Source organism: Ornithorhynchus anatinus, chromosome 21 (genome assembly GCF_004115215.2).
Source record: "Ornithorhynchus anatinus isolate Pmale09 chromosome 21, mOrnAna1.pri.v4, whole genome shotgun sequence".
Taxonomy (NCBI): Eukaryota; Metazoa; Chordata; class Mammalia; order Monotremata; family Ornithorhynchidae; genus Ornithorhynchus; species Ornithorhynchus anatinus.
In genome coordinates this window covers 11102654-11122338 of record NC_041748.1, presented here as the reverse complement: position 1 = coordinate 11122338, position 19685 = coordinate 11102654, and the positions used below count along the sequence as shown (strand labels likewise).

General features: G+C 46.5%; 1 protein-coding gene across 2 annotated transcripts in view; it reads right to left on the bottom strand.

The window, feature by feature from the left end:
- RPS6KA2 (ribosomal protein S6 kinase A2) overlaps window positions 1–19685 on the bottom strand; it is a 432811-nt gene that overhangs the window by 24429 nt on the left and 388697 nt on the right. For both annotated transcript variants that reach the window (XM_029049085.2, XM_029049086.2), the window contains 3 exons: window positions 16459–16584; window positions 6323–6412; window positions 958–1116 (listed from right to left, as the gene is read on the bottom strand). In XM_029049085.2, coding sequence (XP_028904918.1) covers window positions 958–1116; window positions 6323–6412; window positions 16459–16584 — 375 coding nt within the window. The remainder of the gene's footprint in view (window positions 1–957; window positions 1117–6322; window positions 6413–16458; window positions 16585–19685) is intronic.

Below are 19685 nucleotides of genomic sequence, written 5' to 3'. Positions count from 1 at the left end.
TCATATAAAACACCGCAGGGTTAGTTCCCACAGGCAAGCACATTCAAGGTCTATCTTGGTGCAAAAAACCACTTCTCTTCTGTGGACCGCAAAGGGGAGATGACTGGACTTCCTTGTTGGACACTCTGGAAAGAATGCAAGGAACTCTAAACCCCCAAACTGTCCATCTAAAAGAAACAAAGAGACCTTTGCAGGGAAGCTGATTTAAGTTCATGTGAACCTCAGTGAAAATACATTTCTCGTTTAAATTTTTCACTGACTCTGCCTTGGGAAGGAGAACACCACCCACAGGAGCTGGATTCGGGCTGGGATATCTCATCGAGGCAGTAGTATTTCTTGTGCTTGTCCTTTCGGCCTCTGGGGAGGTTTGAAATTGAGAAACTTTGAGCCATGTCTTCATGTCCCATGTCCTCATGTCCTATGGGGGCACGCAGTGCCTCTCACCTCGTTACTTGGCAGTGTCAAGGATAGAATTACACAGTGGAGACTAAATCCTTGAGCTGCTGCTGCCCCCGCCTCCCCCCTTCCCTGTAGGGACTCTGACTGCTGCGAATGGTTTTCCGAGGCCACCCCAAAGTAGGCCATCTTCTGGGAAATCTGTGGCACGAAGCCTTGGGTGGGGATTGGCTGAGGAATGGAGGAACCTCTACTCCTTGACGCCAGCTGCATGCTGCTCCTTACAGGTGCTGGAGCCATACAGAGCTGTTCCGATCGGTCCTGGGGCTGCCTGGGGCTCTCCCACCCTCTCAGTGGGCTAGCTTGGTCCTGTCCCTCTGGGCCCCGAGCTGTGTCCTTTTCTATGCCACAGGTGGTGGGGAGACATAGTTCACTTAGCAAACTGGAGATCACTGTCCTCTTCCCATTTTCACGTCTAACCCTGTTACCAACCGCCCAGTTCCCCAGTGGGATCGGCCTGAGCCCGATACGGTAGTCCCGCAGGTCAGGGTGCAAACATACCCCCTGGGAATGCAGATAGTCCACAGTCTTCGTGATGGTGCAAAGCACGGCGCTAGCCTCTCTCTCAGAGAAGTATTTCTGCCGCAGGATTCGGTCCAAGAGTTCGCCCCCCCGCATCAGCTCCATCACGAGGTACACATACTTCCCGTCGTCATAGACCTGGAGGGTCGGGGGAGGGCAAAGCAAACAGAAAACACAGACTTTCAAAATGCAAACCTGGCAGGCACTCTAAAATCTCCCGGAAGACCCGGGTGAAATTCTGTCGCCTGCGGAGGGAGGGTTGGAGGGTAAAGGGTAGAGGTTCACAAGGGGAAAACAAAGATTTTACAAGGAAAGAGGAAAAGCCATTCCCATCTTATCGAAAGACTTCTCTCTGAGGCCAAAACCTCTCCTGATTCAGCTCCCATTATCAGCTTTCAAACAGAAGAATATGAATAAGCCATGCAAAAGGGCAGTTGCATTTCATAAAACTGGATGCCTTTGTTCCTCTAAAGCCAGCCCTCTTGGCTTTAGTGGAACACTACCTAATCTCCTCTTCCAGAAGGAACATGCATCCATTTAAATATGTATACTTCCCATTGTCTCATCAAGAAAACCACAGCCAACTAAAGTACATTCAGAATGGCCCAAATACACTCTCCGGAAGCATCTGTCTAGTGAAACGGGAGTCAAATGTCAGATTAGAGAGTGAGCCGGTCGCGATGAGGTTATTGTGAAAAGAACATCTCCTAGGAGTGGTGCAATAGATGATGGGCAGCTTTTTTTTTCACTATCTATGTCTTCCTAAATTTCTAGTGATATCCCAAACAAGCAAGGTGGCTTTTTAGAATTAGACTCCATTTATAATCCATTTTTTCTCCAATGGGGTTGATTTGAACTGAATCGCCCTCTAACGTACACGATACATTACATGAGTGTAGTGACCTTTCTCTGGTTCCTATGCAAAACCACAGACTATTTTCAGCCTGGTAATTATATAAAACTTAGGTGGGAGGTCTGGAGAATGTAATGATGATGATGAAAATAATAATAATGTATGTTAAGCATTTACTATGTGCTCAGAACTGTTCTAAGCACAGGGGTAGATAAGTTGATCATCTGGAAAACAGGCCCTGGCCCACATGGGGCTCACAGTTGAAGGAGGAAAGAGTCCAAGTATTAGGTCCACCTTTATATACGCACATACACACATGCTCAGGGCTTTTTCAGTTTTGTTTCCTGTGTGCAAAATACTGTTTCTTCTGTTTTCTTGGGGCAGGTGTAAATGAAATGAAAAGATTCCCTGCCTCTTTGCCCCAGGCAAAGCTCCTAAAAGACAGGGCTGTTTTGGTTTAGTTTGCTTTCCACAGTACCTTAGATTGAGGCAATTAACTAATAAGAGGCAATTAATTAATGAGGCAATTGACACATATTAGAATGAGAAAGTGCCTTTACCTATTTATCTGACTTGATATCCTATATCTACCCCAGACCTTAGTTCAGTACTAGGCAGGTAGTAAACATTTTAACAAATGAAACGATTATTATTATTAGTTACAGCTAAGGGAGTTTCACATTTTATTTTATCGGTACCTTAGACTCATGCTACGTATCATCATCTAAGAAGTCATCTAAAGGCTATATTTTATGCTACATATATAGCAGATGATTTCTAAATCTACCTCTTCGGCCCTAACTTGCACTTCCTCCTGCTTACAGGACATCTCTATTTGGATGTCCCACGGAGACCTCCAATTTAACACGTCCAAAATAACACACTCGGTCAGTAACTCCGATCGTGTAATAGGAGAGTAGCGAGGTGAGGTAGGAGGGGACAAGGTGATTGAGAGATTTAAAGCCAATAGTGAGGAGTTTCCATTCGATGTGGGAAGTGGATGGGCAACCACTGGAGGTTGTTGAGAAGAGGGGAAACGTGGCCTGAATGTTTCTGTTAGGAAAATGATCCGGGCAGCAAAGTGAAGTATGGACTGGAGTGGGAAGAGACAAGAGGCAGGGAGGTCAGCAAGGAGGCTGATAGAGTAATCAGGTTGGGACAGGATACAGTAGCGGATTAAGGTACCAGCAGATTAGATGGAGAGGAAAGGGTAGGTTTTAGCAAAACTGTGAAGGTCGAACCGACAGGATTTAGCGATATATTGAATGTGTGGGTTGAATGAGAGAGAGGAGTCAAGGAAGCAGTGTAACAGTGGATAGAGCATGGACCTGGGAACCAGAAGGAGCTGGGTTCTAATCCTGGCTCACCACATGTCTGCTGTGCGACCTTGATCAAGTCACTTCACTTCTCTGGGCTTCAGTTCCCTCATCTGTAAAATGGGGATGAGTGTGAGCCCCATGTGGGACAGGGACTCTGTCCAACCTGATCAACTTGTATCTACTCCAGTACTTAGAAGAGTGCTTGGCACATAGCACTTAACAAGCACTTTATTATTATTATGGATGACACCAAGGATATGGGCTTGTGAGACAGATATGGGAAAATCATGGGGAGGAGAGGGTTTGGGTGGGAAGATAAAAAGTTCTGTTTTAGACATGTTAAGTTTGAGGAGGCATGGAGATATCCCAGTAGAGATGTCTTGAAGGCAGGAGGAAATGAGACTACAGGGAGGGAGAGCAATCAGGGCTGGAGATGGAGATCTGGGTGTCATCCCCATAGAGGTGGTAGTCGAAGACATGGGAGCGAATGAGTTCTCCGAAGGAGTGGGTGTAGATGGAGAATAAAAGAGGACCCTGAACTGAACCTTGAGGGACAACTACAGTTAGGGGGTGGGAGGCAGAGGAGGAGCCCATGAAAGAGACTGAGAATGAGCGGCCCGACAGATAAGAGAACCAGGAAGGGACGCTGTCAGTGAAGCCAAGGTGGGATAATGTTTCCAGGAGAAGGGGATGGTCAACTGTGTCGAAGGAGGATCGGGATGGAATAGAGGCCATGGGACTGGCAAGAAGACGATCATTTTGAGCACTGAGAGGGCAGTTTCTGTGGAGTGAAGGAGCCAGAAGCCAGATTGGAGGGGGCCAAGGAGAGAACTGGAGGGGGGAACTTGAGACAGCAGGTGTAGACAACTCACTCAAGGAGTTTTGAGAGGGACAGTAGGAGGGAGATGGGCGATAATTGGAGGGAGCCGTGGAGTCAAGGGAGGATTTCTTTTAGGAGAGGGAAGCAGCGTGGCTCAGTGGAAAGAGACGGGGTTTGGGAGTCAGAGGGCGGGGGCTCTAATCCCAGCTCTGCCACTTGCCAGCTGTGTGACCTTAGGCAAGCCGCTTAACTTCTCTGTGCCTCAGTTAACTCATCTGTAAAATGGGGATTAAGACTGTGAGCCCCCCTGGGGCAAACTGATTACCTTGTATCTTCCCCCAGTGCTTAGAACAGTGCTTGGCACATAGTAAGCGCTTAACAAATACCAACATTTATTTATTTGAGGGGAGACATAGGCATGTTTGAAAGCAGTAGGATAGAAGCCATTGGAGAGTGAACAGTTGAAGCTAGCTGTTAGGGAGGGAAGAAGGGACGGGGCAGGAGTTTTGATAAGGTGCGATGGAATGGGGTTGGACGTGCAGGTGGAAGGGGTGGATTCTGAGAGGAGGCAGGAGATCTCCTCTAGAGATACTGCTGAGAAAGAAGGGAGAGTTGAGGAAGGGGCAGGAGTCGGGAGGGACTTGGGAGATTCGGGGGAGCTCATGCCTGACAGTGTCAATTTGCTTAATAAAGTATGGGGCCCGGTCACTAGGGGCAAGGAAGAGGTGGGGGGACAGGGGATTTGAGGGGGTAAACGTCTGGAACAACTGCTGGGGGCAACGGTCATGAGTGTCAATAAGGATGGAGAAATCATTTTGCCGGGCAGAAGAGAGGGCAGAGTTAAAGCACATACAAATAAACTTGAAGTGGACAAAGTCAGGCTGATATCTAGATTTCCGCCAGCAGAAATCCATCTCCAAAGCCTTAATAAATCACATTTCCTCCAAGACGCCTTCCTTGATTAAGCCATCTTTCCCCCTAATCCCTCTCCCTTCTGTGTTGCCTATGTATTGGACATTTGATATGTGAGTTCGTCCCTAGACTGTGAGGGCAACGTATCTGTTTGTTCTTGTATTGTCTTCCTAGCACTTAGAATAGTGCTTTGCACACAGTGAGCGTTCAGTAAATACAACTGAATGAATTCAGTCCATCCCCAGCCCCACAGCACTCATGTATATATGTTTGCAGCGTGGCTTAGTGGAAAGAGCATGGGTTAAGGAGTCAGAAGTCGTGGGTTCTAATCCCGGCTCCACCACTTGTCTGTTGCATGACTTTGGGCAAGCCACTTAATTCCTATTTTACAGATGAGGTTCACAAAAGTTAAGACTTTGAGCCCCATATGGGACAACCTGATTACCTCATATCTGCCCCAGTGCTTAGAACAGTGCTTGTACATAGTAACTATTTAACAAATACAATTATTATTAAGATGATGATGATGATGCTTGGTTTATTTTAATATCTGACCCACCTTCTAGACTTGTAAGCTATTTGTGGGCAGAGAACATTATGCACCAATTTTGTTGTGCTGTATTTTCCCAAGCACTTAGTTCATTCATTCAATCATATTTATTGAATGCTTACTGTGTGCAGACCGTTGTTCAGTCCTCTGCACACGGAAAGTGCTTAATAAATACTATCGATTTTTTAATTGACTTCAGGAATCCTGGCAAAATGATAGGCAGAGAAGTGGCAGGTTTCTTGATTAGTTCCAAAGCCAGACTGCTTCCGACAGAATCTCCTGATTTCTGATCCCCAAGCAACCCACAACCTCCTTAGTTTGGGCTGAAAATTGAAAAAAACCCAACTGAAACCAATGTTATATAGTCACTAACAAAACCAGCCACTGAACACGTCAAGAAAAAATGAATGTTAGTTATTAATAAGATTTAACTACATGCAGGATGTTTGTCTCCTCAGTCAGTTTTTGGTTTTGATTTTTGCCCTGGCTTCTCTGCTCTCTTAACGGTTTATGATCTCTATACTTTGCCCATTATAGATAATATATTAAATAGCCTGATATTACCATATACTTTAAATATTGTAAATAGTTTCAATTAGTCTTTCAGGTGGTCTTCTAAGTCTAGCTGACCTCCTTAAAGTATCTTGTCCTCTGCCTTTTTTTTGCTCTGAATAATGTCACTATTCCATGTACTCCTCCATCCTGTTCTTCGGCATTGCATAGGAGGGCACCCTTTGTCTTGCTTGTAGCCACTTTTTCCCCAAACCCTGTTTTCCATAGTTGATATTTCAGCCTTTTCAGCAGGAGAGAGCATGCTCTCCCTCCCATTTAAACAAGCAACAGCACAACAGCAGCAGCAGTGAGTGATCTGAACACCCGCAAGGACTTACATCCTTTAGAGTGATGATATTTGGATGCTGTCCGTACCGCAAGAGAATCTCAATTTCTTCAGAAGGGTCACGTTTGCTCTTCTCAATGATCTGAAAGAAAATCAGAACTAGTTGACTTGTCTACGTGGCCAAAGGGCCTCCATTCCAGCCTCTTTCATTACTCTTTATTCTTGGCCAGGACTGGCCTAAACCCCAAAGATGAATCGGACATTGGCTACTAGACCAAAGGTCACGTTACAAATGGCTCATAATTCACCGTAATTTTGTGTCAAATGTCAGAAATGCCATGTGAGAAAAACAACTTATTTTGGGATGCCAGTCGGGGCTGAGTGACAACATGTTCTCAAGGGATTTGGAAAGATAACTGAGGCTGCCTGTGTCTGTTCTGCAGCTGCTACTCATCATTATTACCTGAAAATCTCATTTTCTGTCAGATGTTCATTTGTTACCGGAGTTTTTCCCCAACACTCTTAAATGACAGATAAAATCATTTGCTTTTCACGTCTATAAAAATGACTTTGAGGGTCGAAGCCCCGTGAAAAGAAATCCCTCTCCCTCATTTGATCTGGCCCCACCACTCCCCAGCCTTGGATCATCTCCACGTTTCCCCTGTTCCTGTCCTCATGCAGGGAAGTCCTGTAGGCAGAAATCCTGGCAACAGTCAACTTCAGCCACTTCAAATTCATCCCCACCTACTAAAACTCGGCCCTCGCTTTCACTCAGGAATCCTACTCATTCATTCATTCATTCATTCATTCATGCAATCGTATTTATTAAGCGTTTACTGTGTGCAGAGCACTGAACTAAGCGCTTTGGAAAGTACAATTTGGCAACAGAGACTCCTCCCTTGTCCAATCCGTTGTCCATTTCCCCCAACTTTTCCAGAACTTTAACTCCTCAAGCCCCTAGTACTCTATCATCCCCCGTCTTGCCCCGATGAAGCCAACCACTTTGTTGACAAAACTGAAATCATAAGGCACGAGCTCCCTTAAAGCTGCCCCCGTCATCTCCTCAGCTCCCTCCTACCTCTTACTTACACTCTCATCCTTCTGGTTTATCTTCCATCTGCTTTCATCAATCAGTTTTCTCCCTCCTACTTTTTGTTTCTTCCTCTCCCACCACAACCCAGACTACAGTCTTCACTTCCCTAATACCAACTGACTCACCACCACTATCTCTCTCCCACTATCAGCGCCTTGCTCGTGCTGTCCCATCCTGCGTGGAACTCCCTCCCCTTTCATATTCAACAGACTATCACTTCCCTCTTCTTCAAAGTCCTACTGAAATCACACCTCTTCCAGGAAACCTTCCCTGACTTTCCCCAAATGCCGAATGACTGCCCAACTACATAAACCTCCAAATCATGAAAATGATGTGGCTTTGCCTTTCTGAGACTGAACCTGAATTTTGGTGTAATTTTCTAACTCACTGGTGCAATTCAATAGAAAGCAGTTTCAGTTCTTGGTAGTTAGATGGAATTTATTTCCAGCACTATGGGTCTGATAAGAAGAGAAAGAGTTAGGCAGGCAGTTGATCAAACCCATAGCATGCCAATTCTAAGACTTGAATATACGTGATTAACAAATACCAACATTATTATTATTATTATATATATGGAGGGGCAACTTCCTTTGTACAGAGATGTCACAGATGAATTTTGGCAATTTCTATTGTCCCAAAAAGGAACCAAAGTTAAGACCGCCAAAAAATGGCAAGTGAAGCCTGGGTTTTGGAAAGAATCTCCTGACATCTTTTTTATCAAAAATGAGCACTTTTTACACTCGACCCATTTCTTTTAAAGACAAACTTTCTGCTCCTTAGTGAATTTTGGGAAAATGGAAAGGTGAAAGAACACCAACAGAGAAAATGTCCAGTGAGGTATCACTTTCTCTGCTGAAAAAAAAATCAAAACTGTTGGGATGGAGCATAGCAGGGCATATAAGAAGGGAGACAGGCATTGTTCTAAAATAATCTCACCTACTGAAATTGTGTGAGCTCATTCTAGATAAAGCATTCCCTAGGGCAGGAGGCAACTCAGTCTCTGAGAAATACATCTTCCAAATAGTTTAATGGGCAGCTAATTAGGAGGAAACATGGGAAGCAATGAGGCTTCGGGGAAAGAGCACAAGCCTGGGAATCAGAGGACTTGGGTTCCAATTCCAGATCTGCATCCTGCCTGCTGATGCTGGGCAAATCACTTGATTGTTCTGTGACTCAGTTCCCTCATCAGTAAGTAAACTGGCACTTCCAAAATGAAGTAAAGGGTGCAGGTTGGGCTGTAATGGGAGATCAGTAAAATGAGGTACGATGGGGCAACGTGATTGAGTGCTTTAAAATCAACGGTAAGGAGGTCTGTTGATACGGAGGTGGATGGGCGGCCACTGGAGCTTCTTGAGGAGTGGGGAGATATGGCTGAACATTTTTTTTTCTAAGAAAAATGATCCGGGAAGCAGTGTGAAGTATGGACTGGAGTTGGGAGAGACAGGAGGCAGGAAAGTCAGCAAGAAGGCAGATGCAGGAGTCAAGACAAGATAGGATAAGTTTTTTGGATCAGTATTGTAGTGGTTTGTATGGAGAGGAAAGGGCGGATTTTAATAATTAATGATAATAGTAATTATTATTATTATTATGGAACTTGTTAAGCACTTACTAACACATGGGGTTCACAGTCTTAATGCACATTTTACAGATGAGGTAACTGAGGCCCAGAGAAGTTAAGTGATTTGCCCGAGGTCACACAGGAGACATTTGACAGAGGTGGGATTAGCAACTTGTGGAGGTTGAACTGACAGGATTAGATGACCGACTATGTGAGTTGAATGAGGGAGATGAGTAGAGGACAAGGCCAAGGCATCTGAGTTAGGGAAGATAGTGTTAATTTCTATGGCAATGGGAAAGACACAGGGAGGACAGGGTTTGGGTGGGAAGGTATGGAGTTCATGTTTAGTTTGGGGTGTTGTGAGAGGTAGAGGTTTGAGGTAGAGATGCCCCGAGGGCAGGAGGAAATTCAAGATTGTAGGGAAGGAGAGAGGTCAAGGGTGGAGACGTAGTTTTGGGAATCTTCATCCTCATAGAGATAGTACTTGAAGCCATGGGAGTGAACGTGTTCTCCTAAGGAGTCGGTACAGAAGGAGAATATAAGGGGGATGTAGAACTGAGCCTCAATGGACCCTTACTGTCAGAGGGTGGGAAGCAGAGGAAGAACCAGCAAAAGAAACTGAGAAGGAACAGTCAGGGAGATAGGAGGAGAACCAAGAGAGGACAGCGTCAGTGAAGGCAAGGTTGGATAAAGCCTCAGGATAAAGGGGTGGTCTGCACTGTCGAAGGCAGTTGAGAAGTCTAGGAGGATTAGGATTAAGCAGAGGTCGTCAGATTTTGTGAGAAGAAGGTCATTGGTTACTCCAGAGAAGGCTGTTTCCACAGAGTGAAGGGGCAAAAGTCAATTTGCTGGGGATTAAGGGGAGAATTGGAGGAAAGGAAGTGAAGACAGCAGATGTAAACAACTCTCAAGAAGTTTGGAGAGGAATGGTAGGAGATGGGCCAATAACTGGAGGGAGCCGTAGGGTCAAGGGAGGGCTTTTTAAGGATAGGGACTAGGTAAGCATGTTTGAAAGCAGTGGGGAAGAAGCCACTGCAAAGTGAATAATTGAAGATGACAGTCGAGGAAGGAAGAAGGGAGGGGATGAGTGTTTCAAAAAGGTATGTGAAGGGATGAGGTAGGACGATTTAGTGAGGATGTGAGAGATCTTTTTTTGAGTTACTGGAGGGAACACAGGGAGAGTTGAATAGGGTGGAGGAGGAGGGGGGTTTGGAGAGGAGCTGGGGAGACTTTAGGGAGATCACACCTGATAGCTTCAATGTTGCCGATGAAATACGTAGCCAGGTCATTACAGGAAAGAGATAATGGGGGCAGGGAGACAGGTTGTTTAAGGAAGGAGTTAAATATCTGAAACAACTGGCAAGGGCAGTGCATATGGGAGTGAATTACGAAGGAAAAGTACTGTTGTCGGGTAGAGGAGAGAGCTGAACCAGGGCAGGTAAGAATGAATTTAAGGTGGACATGGTCAGATAGATATCTGGATTTTTGACAACAGCCCTCCACAGCTCGGGCACAGGAGCGGAGGAAGTGTACTATTGAAGCAAGCCAAGATTATGGGTTAGCGGGATGAGACCAGCGGAGAGAAAAGGGAGCAAGTTCAGTGGAGAAGATGGTGTTGAGGGTGTCGAGAGAAGGCAGTTTGGGTATGATGACCAAACGGGGAAGGATAGCTGTAAAACTATTGGAGTAGTTAAAAGAACAGAGGTCTCTGTGGGGGAACAGTACAGATTTGCAGTGGTTGGGTGTATGGGAAAGAGAGCAGGTGAAGAGGTAGAGGAATTTCAGAATTGGTGACGGTAGAGATTGTACATTGACTAGAGATTATAAAATCAAGTGTGTCCACTTGGATATGAGGAGGAGTGGAGCAGGAAGTCACGGTGTAGAGGAGCTAGAGGATGTGGACAGTGGAAGCGTTGTCAGGGACATTCACATAACAATAATGATGCTATTTGTTAAGCGGTTATTATGTGCCAAGCACCGTTCTAAGCACTGAGCACTGTTCTAAGTGCTGGTGAAGCCCTAAGGATCAATGTAGGGATGAAGAATGAGAGAAGGAATGTGAAAAAGGGATCAAAATGGTTCAGAAAGTTGGAGGAGGACCACTGGGGGCAGTAGATGACTGTGAATAATAGTTGGAGTGGGTGATAAAAGCGGATGATAAGGGCTTCAAAGGAAGGGAAAGAGAGGAATGGGGAAGGCGGAATGGCGAGAAAGCGACATTGGGAGCAAGAAGGAAGCCGACTCCTCCCGCTTTCTCAGTTAGTCTGGGGTAGGGGGAGAAAATGAAGCCCCCTCTAAGAGAAAGCGGCAGGGGAGACTGTGTCATCTGGGGAGATCCAGCTTTCGGTGACGGTGAGGAGGAGCATTGACTGGATCAGGAATAGGTCAGTGACGTAGGGAAACTTGCCCACGATGAAGGGGGGATTCCACAGGCCGCATTAAGCCGAGGCTGTGAGGTGGGGATGGGATGAGGGGTAGGGAGGGGTTGAATGGAGGTGAGTTGATGGAGGTCAGCGTGGGGCGAAGGGGGTGGGGGGATTGGAGGGAGGGGACTGAGGGCACATGGGGTAAGAAGAAACAAAATTCAGAGCTGCAGCAGTTGATGTGCAGAGCCCAGTGGCCACTGCTGTAGGTCGGACTCAGCTGGGAAGCAAAGTGAAGGAGAATTATTATTCCTGTTCCTTCTCAAAATGCTCCCTGAGTTTTTGTGAAGTTGTTCTAACACACTGGTTGGTATAGCCTAATCTGTTGACCACATCCTACCATCCCAAATCACTCAAAGCAAAGAGCTTTGAGAGGTTAAGAAGAAAAGGCAAAATTCATTCCAATGGGTCTGTGCACAGATTTCATTTTGTAACTAAAAGAATTTGATAATCCTCTTCAGGCCTGGGACAACAGTCTTTATAAACGAGCTACAAGATCAATATTCCTTTTGGAAGTGAAGAGACACAGCTCTGCATGCCATGATTTTCATGCTTGACTGAAACTTCAAGTTTATTACAGGAAACGTATGCGCTAATTCTGCTTTGGTGTATTGTTTAGAAGCAGTGTGGTGCAGTGGAAAGAGCACGGGCTTTGGAGTCAGCGTTCATGAGTTCGAATCCCAGCTCTGCCACTTGTCAGCTGTGTGACTGCGGACAAGTCACTTAACTTCTCTATGCCTCAGTTCCCTCATCTGTAAAATGGGGATTAAGACTGTGAGCACCACGTGGGACAACCTGATTCCCCTGTGTCTACCCCAGTGCTTAGAACAGTGCTCTGCACATAGTAAGCGCTTAACAAATACCAACATTATTATTATTATTGTTGTTCTGAGGTGAACCGCCATCTCAAGGTCAAATGCTATCTCGTGACTGCCAGATCTAGCAAAGAGGACCTCGGAAGTGCGGCGGGACACTATCCCCGCAACCGAAACCTCTAGACATCCCAGGTCAGGAATATGGAAGGTGTCCTTCATCCCTATGCCGACCAAGCACGGTTTAGTCGGGGAGAGGGAGAGAGATTGGACCAGCAGAAACCAGAAGCCCAAATGTCCTGGAAGGACAGGCGATAAACACCTCTCATCTCCGATGTCTGGGCACTGGATCGAGACTCGCAGCTCCTATCTGGCTGCGTGTCACCTCTGCCCAGAGTGGAGGATGCCTGCTTTGCCTGCACCAAATGAGGAGCTGTGGGACAGGCGAATGTCCCGCTGAGCGCTTGGGGGACTGGAAGCTAGGCGCTTCTCCACGTGCCTATAACACATTAAGTGGATTCCTCCCGAGAGGAAAGCATTCATAGGTGGAAGATAGATGCTTTGCCAAGGACGAATAACGCGTAAATGTTTTCCTCCCAAGAGGGAAGTTCGATTTGCCTTGTGTGAATAACGAAAATAAGTGTACTCCTCCTGAATGGGAAGTTCAATTTGCCACATACAATAAATTGTTCATGGCTCAGCCTTTCTGACTCTCCTCGCTCCCTCTCTCCATACTGATCCTCGAACCCGTCCCTGTGCGACAGGTGATGTGTACTCTCTCTCAAGCGCTTAGTACTGCGCTCTGCAGATAGTAAGAGCTCAATAAATATCACTGATTGGATGACTGATTAATGTCTTCTAAAAATCAATTTTAAAAAAATAGCTCCAGTGTTGGACTCTGCTGAAAGATTTACAGGTCCCCATTTCAATCAGGTTTCCTTTTAAACATTCAATTCAGGCATATTTAGGTTTGTCAATTGCCAAGGCAGTATGAAACTGTGAAAATGTGAAAATGAGAAGTTCACATTCGTCCAAAGATAGAGCACCATTTCAAATTTTAGGTTCTTTTTGGGGATGACTGGTCCCATTTGAAGGCCATATCTCCACTGGGCAAATCTTTCACTGTATTCAGAGACTGTTTTCAAGGTCTGGTCCATGCCATCATCATCAATATATTTATTGATCATCTGTGAGTACAAGACTGTACTAAGTATCTCATAACACTGAACTGAGAGCCTACTGTCTGCAGAGCCCTGTACTGAGCATCTATTAGCTGCAGAGCCCTATGCTAAGCACTTCCTGGGTGCAGAGCACTGTAGTAAGTTCCTATGAGCTACAGAGAAGAGTCCTGAGCACTTCCTTCCTGCAGAGCGGTATACTGAGCCCTTATTAGATGCAGAGCAATATACTTAGTGTCCACTCTCAGACTTGCAACCGGCCACCTAATATCAGAGCAGCCTTGTTGTTCCCACCAGACCAACACAGGATGGAAAGCAGAGCGTGACCACCCTCATACCAAGTTGAAGGTCTAGGAGGTTGTCGGGGCGTCTAGACTGTCACGTGGCTGTGCGATCCGGACTTACAACAGAAGATACACCCGGCTCAGCGTCGTTTAGGAGCCAGACTCGCCACCGAATGGCAGGACAAGATGGCCAGCAAAGACGTCTGCAGCAGACAGCTAAGGAGGGATCCTTGTGGTGCCGGTGGGTTTGTCCCGCTTTGAAACTTCCTCTGTTTTCCACTGTCTCTTTACGACCCTATCTTCACAAAGCATCTGGTCTAGGAGAGAGACCCCAGTGAGCAGAGGCTTTGTGAAAACCGGGTCATCGGGAGACGGGGTGGAAAACAGAGAAAGTTTCCAAGTGGGACAAACTCACCAGCACCACAAGGAGCCATCCGTAACTCTACCATTCTCTGCACACACTGATTGCCTGAGGGTGAACAAATCCCTCAGGTCAGTTCTGTTTCCTCCCCGATGGTGTGACTTCAGAGCCATCTCATTTGTTCTAGGGACTTGCTTTAGGGGAAGCAGTGGGGCTCAGTGGAAAGAGCCCGGGCTCAGGAGTTAGAGGTCATGGGTTCGAATCCCGGCTCTGCCACCTGTCAGCTGTGTGACTGTGGGCAAGTCACTTCACTTCTCTGGGCCTCAGTGACCTCATCTGTAACTGTGAGCCCCACGTGGGACAACCTGATTATCCTGTATCTACCCCAGTGCTTAGTGCTCTGCACATAGTAAGCGCTTAACAAATACCAACATTGTTATTGTTATTATTCTCTAATAACTGGAGGGTCGGCTGCTATCCACCCTTAGAAACCCTCGCGCCAGTCTCAATCTCCACTGAACGTATTTTTCTAGTCATTATGGATCGCTGGTCACATCTCTCCTCCAACCTTTCCCAACATGTTCATCATTCTAAGCACTTAAAAGCACTTGATAATCACCCCACCTACAGACCCACAGCACTTACATACATGTCCGTAATTTATTTTATTGTCTATCTCCCCAGCTAGTCTGTAAGCTCCTTTTGGGCGGGAATCACGCTTACCAACTCTGTTGCGTTGTACTCTCCCAAGCACTAGTACATTACTCTGTGCACAGTAAACGATCAGTAAATACCACTGATTGATCGACGTGGCCTTGGGTGAATCATTTAACTTTTCTGTGCCTCAGTTACCTCATGTGTAAAATGGGAATTACGATTGTGAGTCCCACGTGGGATAGGGACTGAGTCCAACCTAATGAATTTGTATGAACCCCAGGGTTTAGTACAGTGCCTGGCACAGAGTAAGCGCTTAACAGATACCGTAAAAAATAAATCAATAATATTTATTGAACTCTTACTGTGTGCAGAGCATTGTACTAAGCACTTGGGAGCGTACAATATAACATAATCCCTGCCCACAAGGAATTTAGAGTCTAGAGGGGAACACTAGCATCACATGCCAGAAATTTCTATTTTTTCTTCCAAGTAAAAATATATTTAGTTCCTTATGGTTGAAATGAAGTTGCCACAAAGCAATTTCCCAACCTGACCATGGTTAAATTCAATCTCTGTGTGAGACTTCCAGTCTGCCTCTCTCCTGCTTCTGATATGGCTACCTTACTGCTACAGACTCTTGTAATATCCTGGCTAGACTACTGTGTCAGCCTTCTCTCTGACCTCCCTTCCTCCTCTCTCTCCCCACTCCAGTCTATTCTTCACTCCGCTGCCCGGCTCATCTTCCTGCAGAAACGCTCTGGGCATGTCACTCCTCTTCTTAAAAACCTCCAGTGGTTGCCTATCAACCTCTGCACAAAACAAAAACTTCTCACTCTAGGCTTCAAGGCTCTCTATCACCTTGCCCCTTCCTACCTCTCCTCCCTTCTCTTTTTCTACTGCCCACCCCGCATGCTCCGCTCCTCTGCCGCCCACCTCCTCACCGTCCCTCGGTCTCGCCTATCCCGCCGTCGACCCCTGGGCCACGTCCTCCCGCGGTCCTGGAATGCCCTCCCTCCTCACCTCCGCCAAACTAATTCTCTTCCTCTCTTCAAATCCCTACTTAAAGCTCACCTCCTCCAAGAGGCCTTCCCAGACTGAGCTCCCCTTTTCCCTCTGCTCCCTCTACCCCCCACTTCACCTCTCCGCAGCTAAACCCTCTCCTCCCCCTTTCCCTCTGCTCCTTCCCCTCTCCCGTCCCATCCCCCCAGCACTGTACTCGTCCACTCAACTGTATATATCTGCATCACCCTATTTATTTTGTTTAATGAGATGTACATCACCCTGATTCTATTTATTTGTTATTGTTTTAATGAGATGTTCTTCCCCTTGACTCTAACTATTGCCATTGTTCTTGTCTGTCCGTCTCCCCCGATTAGACTGTAAGCCCATCAAAGGGCAGGGACCGTTTCTATTGCCGATTTGCAATTCCAAGAGCTTAGTACAGTGCTCTGCACATAGCAAGCGCTCAATAAATACTATTGAATGAATGAATGATAGCGGTTTGGCTGGGCGAGTGACAGAGGAATGGGGTTGAAATGGAATTGTTTGCGCTTTTGTTTATAATCAAACTTCGGAACAAGATTCTTTGGCTTGTTCTTCATGGCACAGCCATGGAGCCGAACCCTGATCCCTGAGAGCAGGGATCATGTCTTACTGTATTCTCCCAAATGCTTAGTCCAGTGTTCTGCCCACAGTATGTGCTCAATAAAGACCACTGGTTAACTGAAGTGGGGTGTAGACATAGGTGTGCGTTTTGTGGAGTCATCTGTCCAGTTTAGACTTGTTACTCATCTTCCCCTAATGCCTCGCAAGGGCTTCTTACCTTCACAGCGTACTCGGCATCAGTAGCTTTATGCACACATCGCTTGCACACTGAATAGGTGCCGATACCGATGTCCTCCTTGATCTCGTAGCCATCTGTAAAGTGAATGTTGTTCCCATGTAGTTGCTGTGGAAGGAGAGAGATCCGTTAGCTCACGATAATAATAATAATAATTTGTTAAGTGCTTAACATGAGTCAAGTACCATGCTAAGCCCCAAGGTGGATACAAGATAAAAAAGCTAGACACAATTTCTGTCCCACAACTGAGTCCCAGACTTAGACGGTGGGAGAACTGGTATTTAGACTCCAACTGACAGGGGAGGAAACTGGGGCACAGAGAAATTAAGTGACTTGCCCAAGGTCACCCAGCAGACAAGAGACAGAACAGGGGTTAGAACCTAGGGCTGTGATCTTTTCAATGATCTTACGCTGCTCCTCATTGAGCACAGATTAGAAAGCCCCTTAATTACAACCCCAAACATCAAGGTAACCTTCGCCACCGCCACAAAAAATAGAATCCATGCATTGTTGGGCATATCTTAAAGGGCTGCACCTGCCATCTTGGTTTCTAAATTTCAGGTGCTTTGCACCTAGGAACCTGCCTGGGGAAATTTATTAAGTGACAACACCCACCACTGGGCAGTGGAATGGATAGAGTGGGGGATGCGGGTCTCTAGAAAGGAGCCTTGTAATGTCTCATAGGATCCGTGTAGACTTTGCAAAAGATTTCAGCACTTTCAGCTGACCAGAGTTTGAGCAATTATTAGGCAGTGAGGTCGCTGGGTCTGACCAGTGGTACATCCAGTCTATGACTCAGTTTATTGAGAGCAGCTCCGGGTCCCTTGGAGGTACCGGTTGAGAACTGTCCTTCTAGACAGGCTTTTCATTCCTCCTCTCTTTTTTCTCTCTCACATCGATCCTGGGGACGTCAATATCCACATGGAGTTTCCACGGGATTCCTCGGCTGCCCTCTCCTTCTTCACTCAACTCCACTGACCCTTAATTTCATCTCACCCGCTCACCAACTCGGACACATACTTGAGCTCATCATCCCTAACTGCTAGACTCTAGACTGTGAGCTCATTGTGGGCAAGGATTGCCATTCTTTATTGTTGTATAGTTCTTTCCCAAGGGCTTAGTACAGTGCTATGCACACAGTAAATCCTCAATAAATACGATTGAATGAACTGCTGGGCCATCCCTAATCTCACCGACTCTGAAATCCCACTCTCTAACCACAACGTGCTATGCTGCCCTCTCTCCCAATTCTCTCCCCACACAGAGACTTCCAAACTCAGAACCCATTTCACTTATCCCAGGTCATCACACCCCATGTGGACACCCCATCTAGCCTCCTCATCCATCCCTTCAACTGTGCCATCGGCACTGAATTCAAATCCTCCAACCCATTCACTCCCAGTCAGTCTCTCATCCAGCCCTGAATCATCTTTACAGTTCGCTTCCTCGGATCCTGCACTAGTGCTTCACAGTGGTGAAAAACCCGGCCCCAGGTCAATTTTAGCCACTTCAAATGATCCTTACCTGCTTTAGCAGTAGACGTAATAGTATTTAGTGAATGCCCATTGGTTTCAGTACACTACACTATGTGGACGGAAAGTACAAAATAGGTAATTGACACTTTACCCGCCCACAGAGAGGTCACACTCTACAAAGATATTTACAAACAAATTAATCAAGATAATTAATTGAACACACAACTGATTAGCCTATTTACAGAAGTCCAAAAGTGCTCTGATGAGTTTTAGTAAGTGCAAAAATGCTGAGGTTTGCTGCTGAGCTGAGGCTCTGGGAACAAATAGGCCATGGGAACAAATAAATGGGAACAAGAGGGGATTGAATGTGGTCCCAAATTTGAAATCAATCAGTGGTATTTATTGAGTGCAGAGCTCTGTTCTAAGGGCTTGAATAAAGGGAGTTCCCGGTTGGGGGAATAGCATGGGCAAAGAGAAGGAGGCAGGAGAGGTGAGGGTGAGGTTTAGTCAGAGGGTTAGCTTGAGAGGAGTGAAGACAGTGAGCTGGAAAAAAACGGATGAGGATAGCAGGTGTGTAATAATAATGTTGGTATTTTGTTAAGCGCTTACTATGTGCAGAGCATAATAATAATGTTGGTATTTGTTAATCGCTTACTATGTGCCGAGCACTGTTCTAAGCGCTGGGGTAGACATAGGGGAATCAGGTTGTCCCACGTGGGCTCACAGTCTTAATCCCCATTTTACAGATGAGGGAACTGAGGCACAGAGAAGTTAAGTGACTTGCCCACAGTCACACAGCTGACAAGTGGCAGAGCTGGGATTCGAACTCATGAGCCCTGACTCCAAAGCCCGTGCTCTTTCCACTGAGCCACTGGGGTAGGCACAGGGGAATCAGGTTGTCCCATGTGGGGCTCACAGTCTTAATCCCCATTTTACAGATGAGGGAACTGAGGCACAGAGAAGTTAAGTGACTTGCCCACAGTCACACAGCTGACAAGTGGCAGAGCTGGGATTCGAACTCATGAGCCCTGACTCCAAAGCCCGTGCTCTTTCCACTGAGCCACGCTGCTTCTCACTGAGCCACGCTGCTTCTCACACAGCCTCTCACTGAGCTGCTTCTCACTGAGCCACGCTGTGTAAGATGGGGTGAATTGGCCAAGAGCCTTGAAGTCAAGTGTGGGGAGATTTTGTTTAATGTGGGGAGACACAGGAAGCCAAAGAAGTGCACGGATGTGAGCCGTGACATCGTAAGAAGATGATTCACGCAGGAGCGCATAGTACAGATTGGAGTGGAGCAATTATTTAGGGGTAGGGAGATCAACAAGGAAGCTGGTACAATAGTCTAGCAGTGATATGACCAAGGCTCGAACTGGAGTGGAGAGGAAAGGAGAGATTCGAGAGACATTATGCAGTTAAAACGGCAGGATTTGGCAGTAGATTGAATGTGAGAATTGAAAGGTAGTGAGGAGTCTAGGATAACAAGGGGGCCACTGGGACAGGGAGGATGGGTGCGTTATCAGGTGGGTGGTGCTAGCAAAAGAGATGACCAAGTTTGGGAGAGAAGTGGGTTTGAAGCAGGGGATATGAGTCGTTCCATTCCAGACATATCGAGGTGCAGGTGGAGGGGGTGGATTTTGAAAGCAGACGGGGCAGCTCCTTCTGAGAGACGGCCAGGAAGGGAATGGAGAGAGTGGGGAGATCTAGGGCAGGGAAGGACAGTTGGGGAGCTAAATT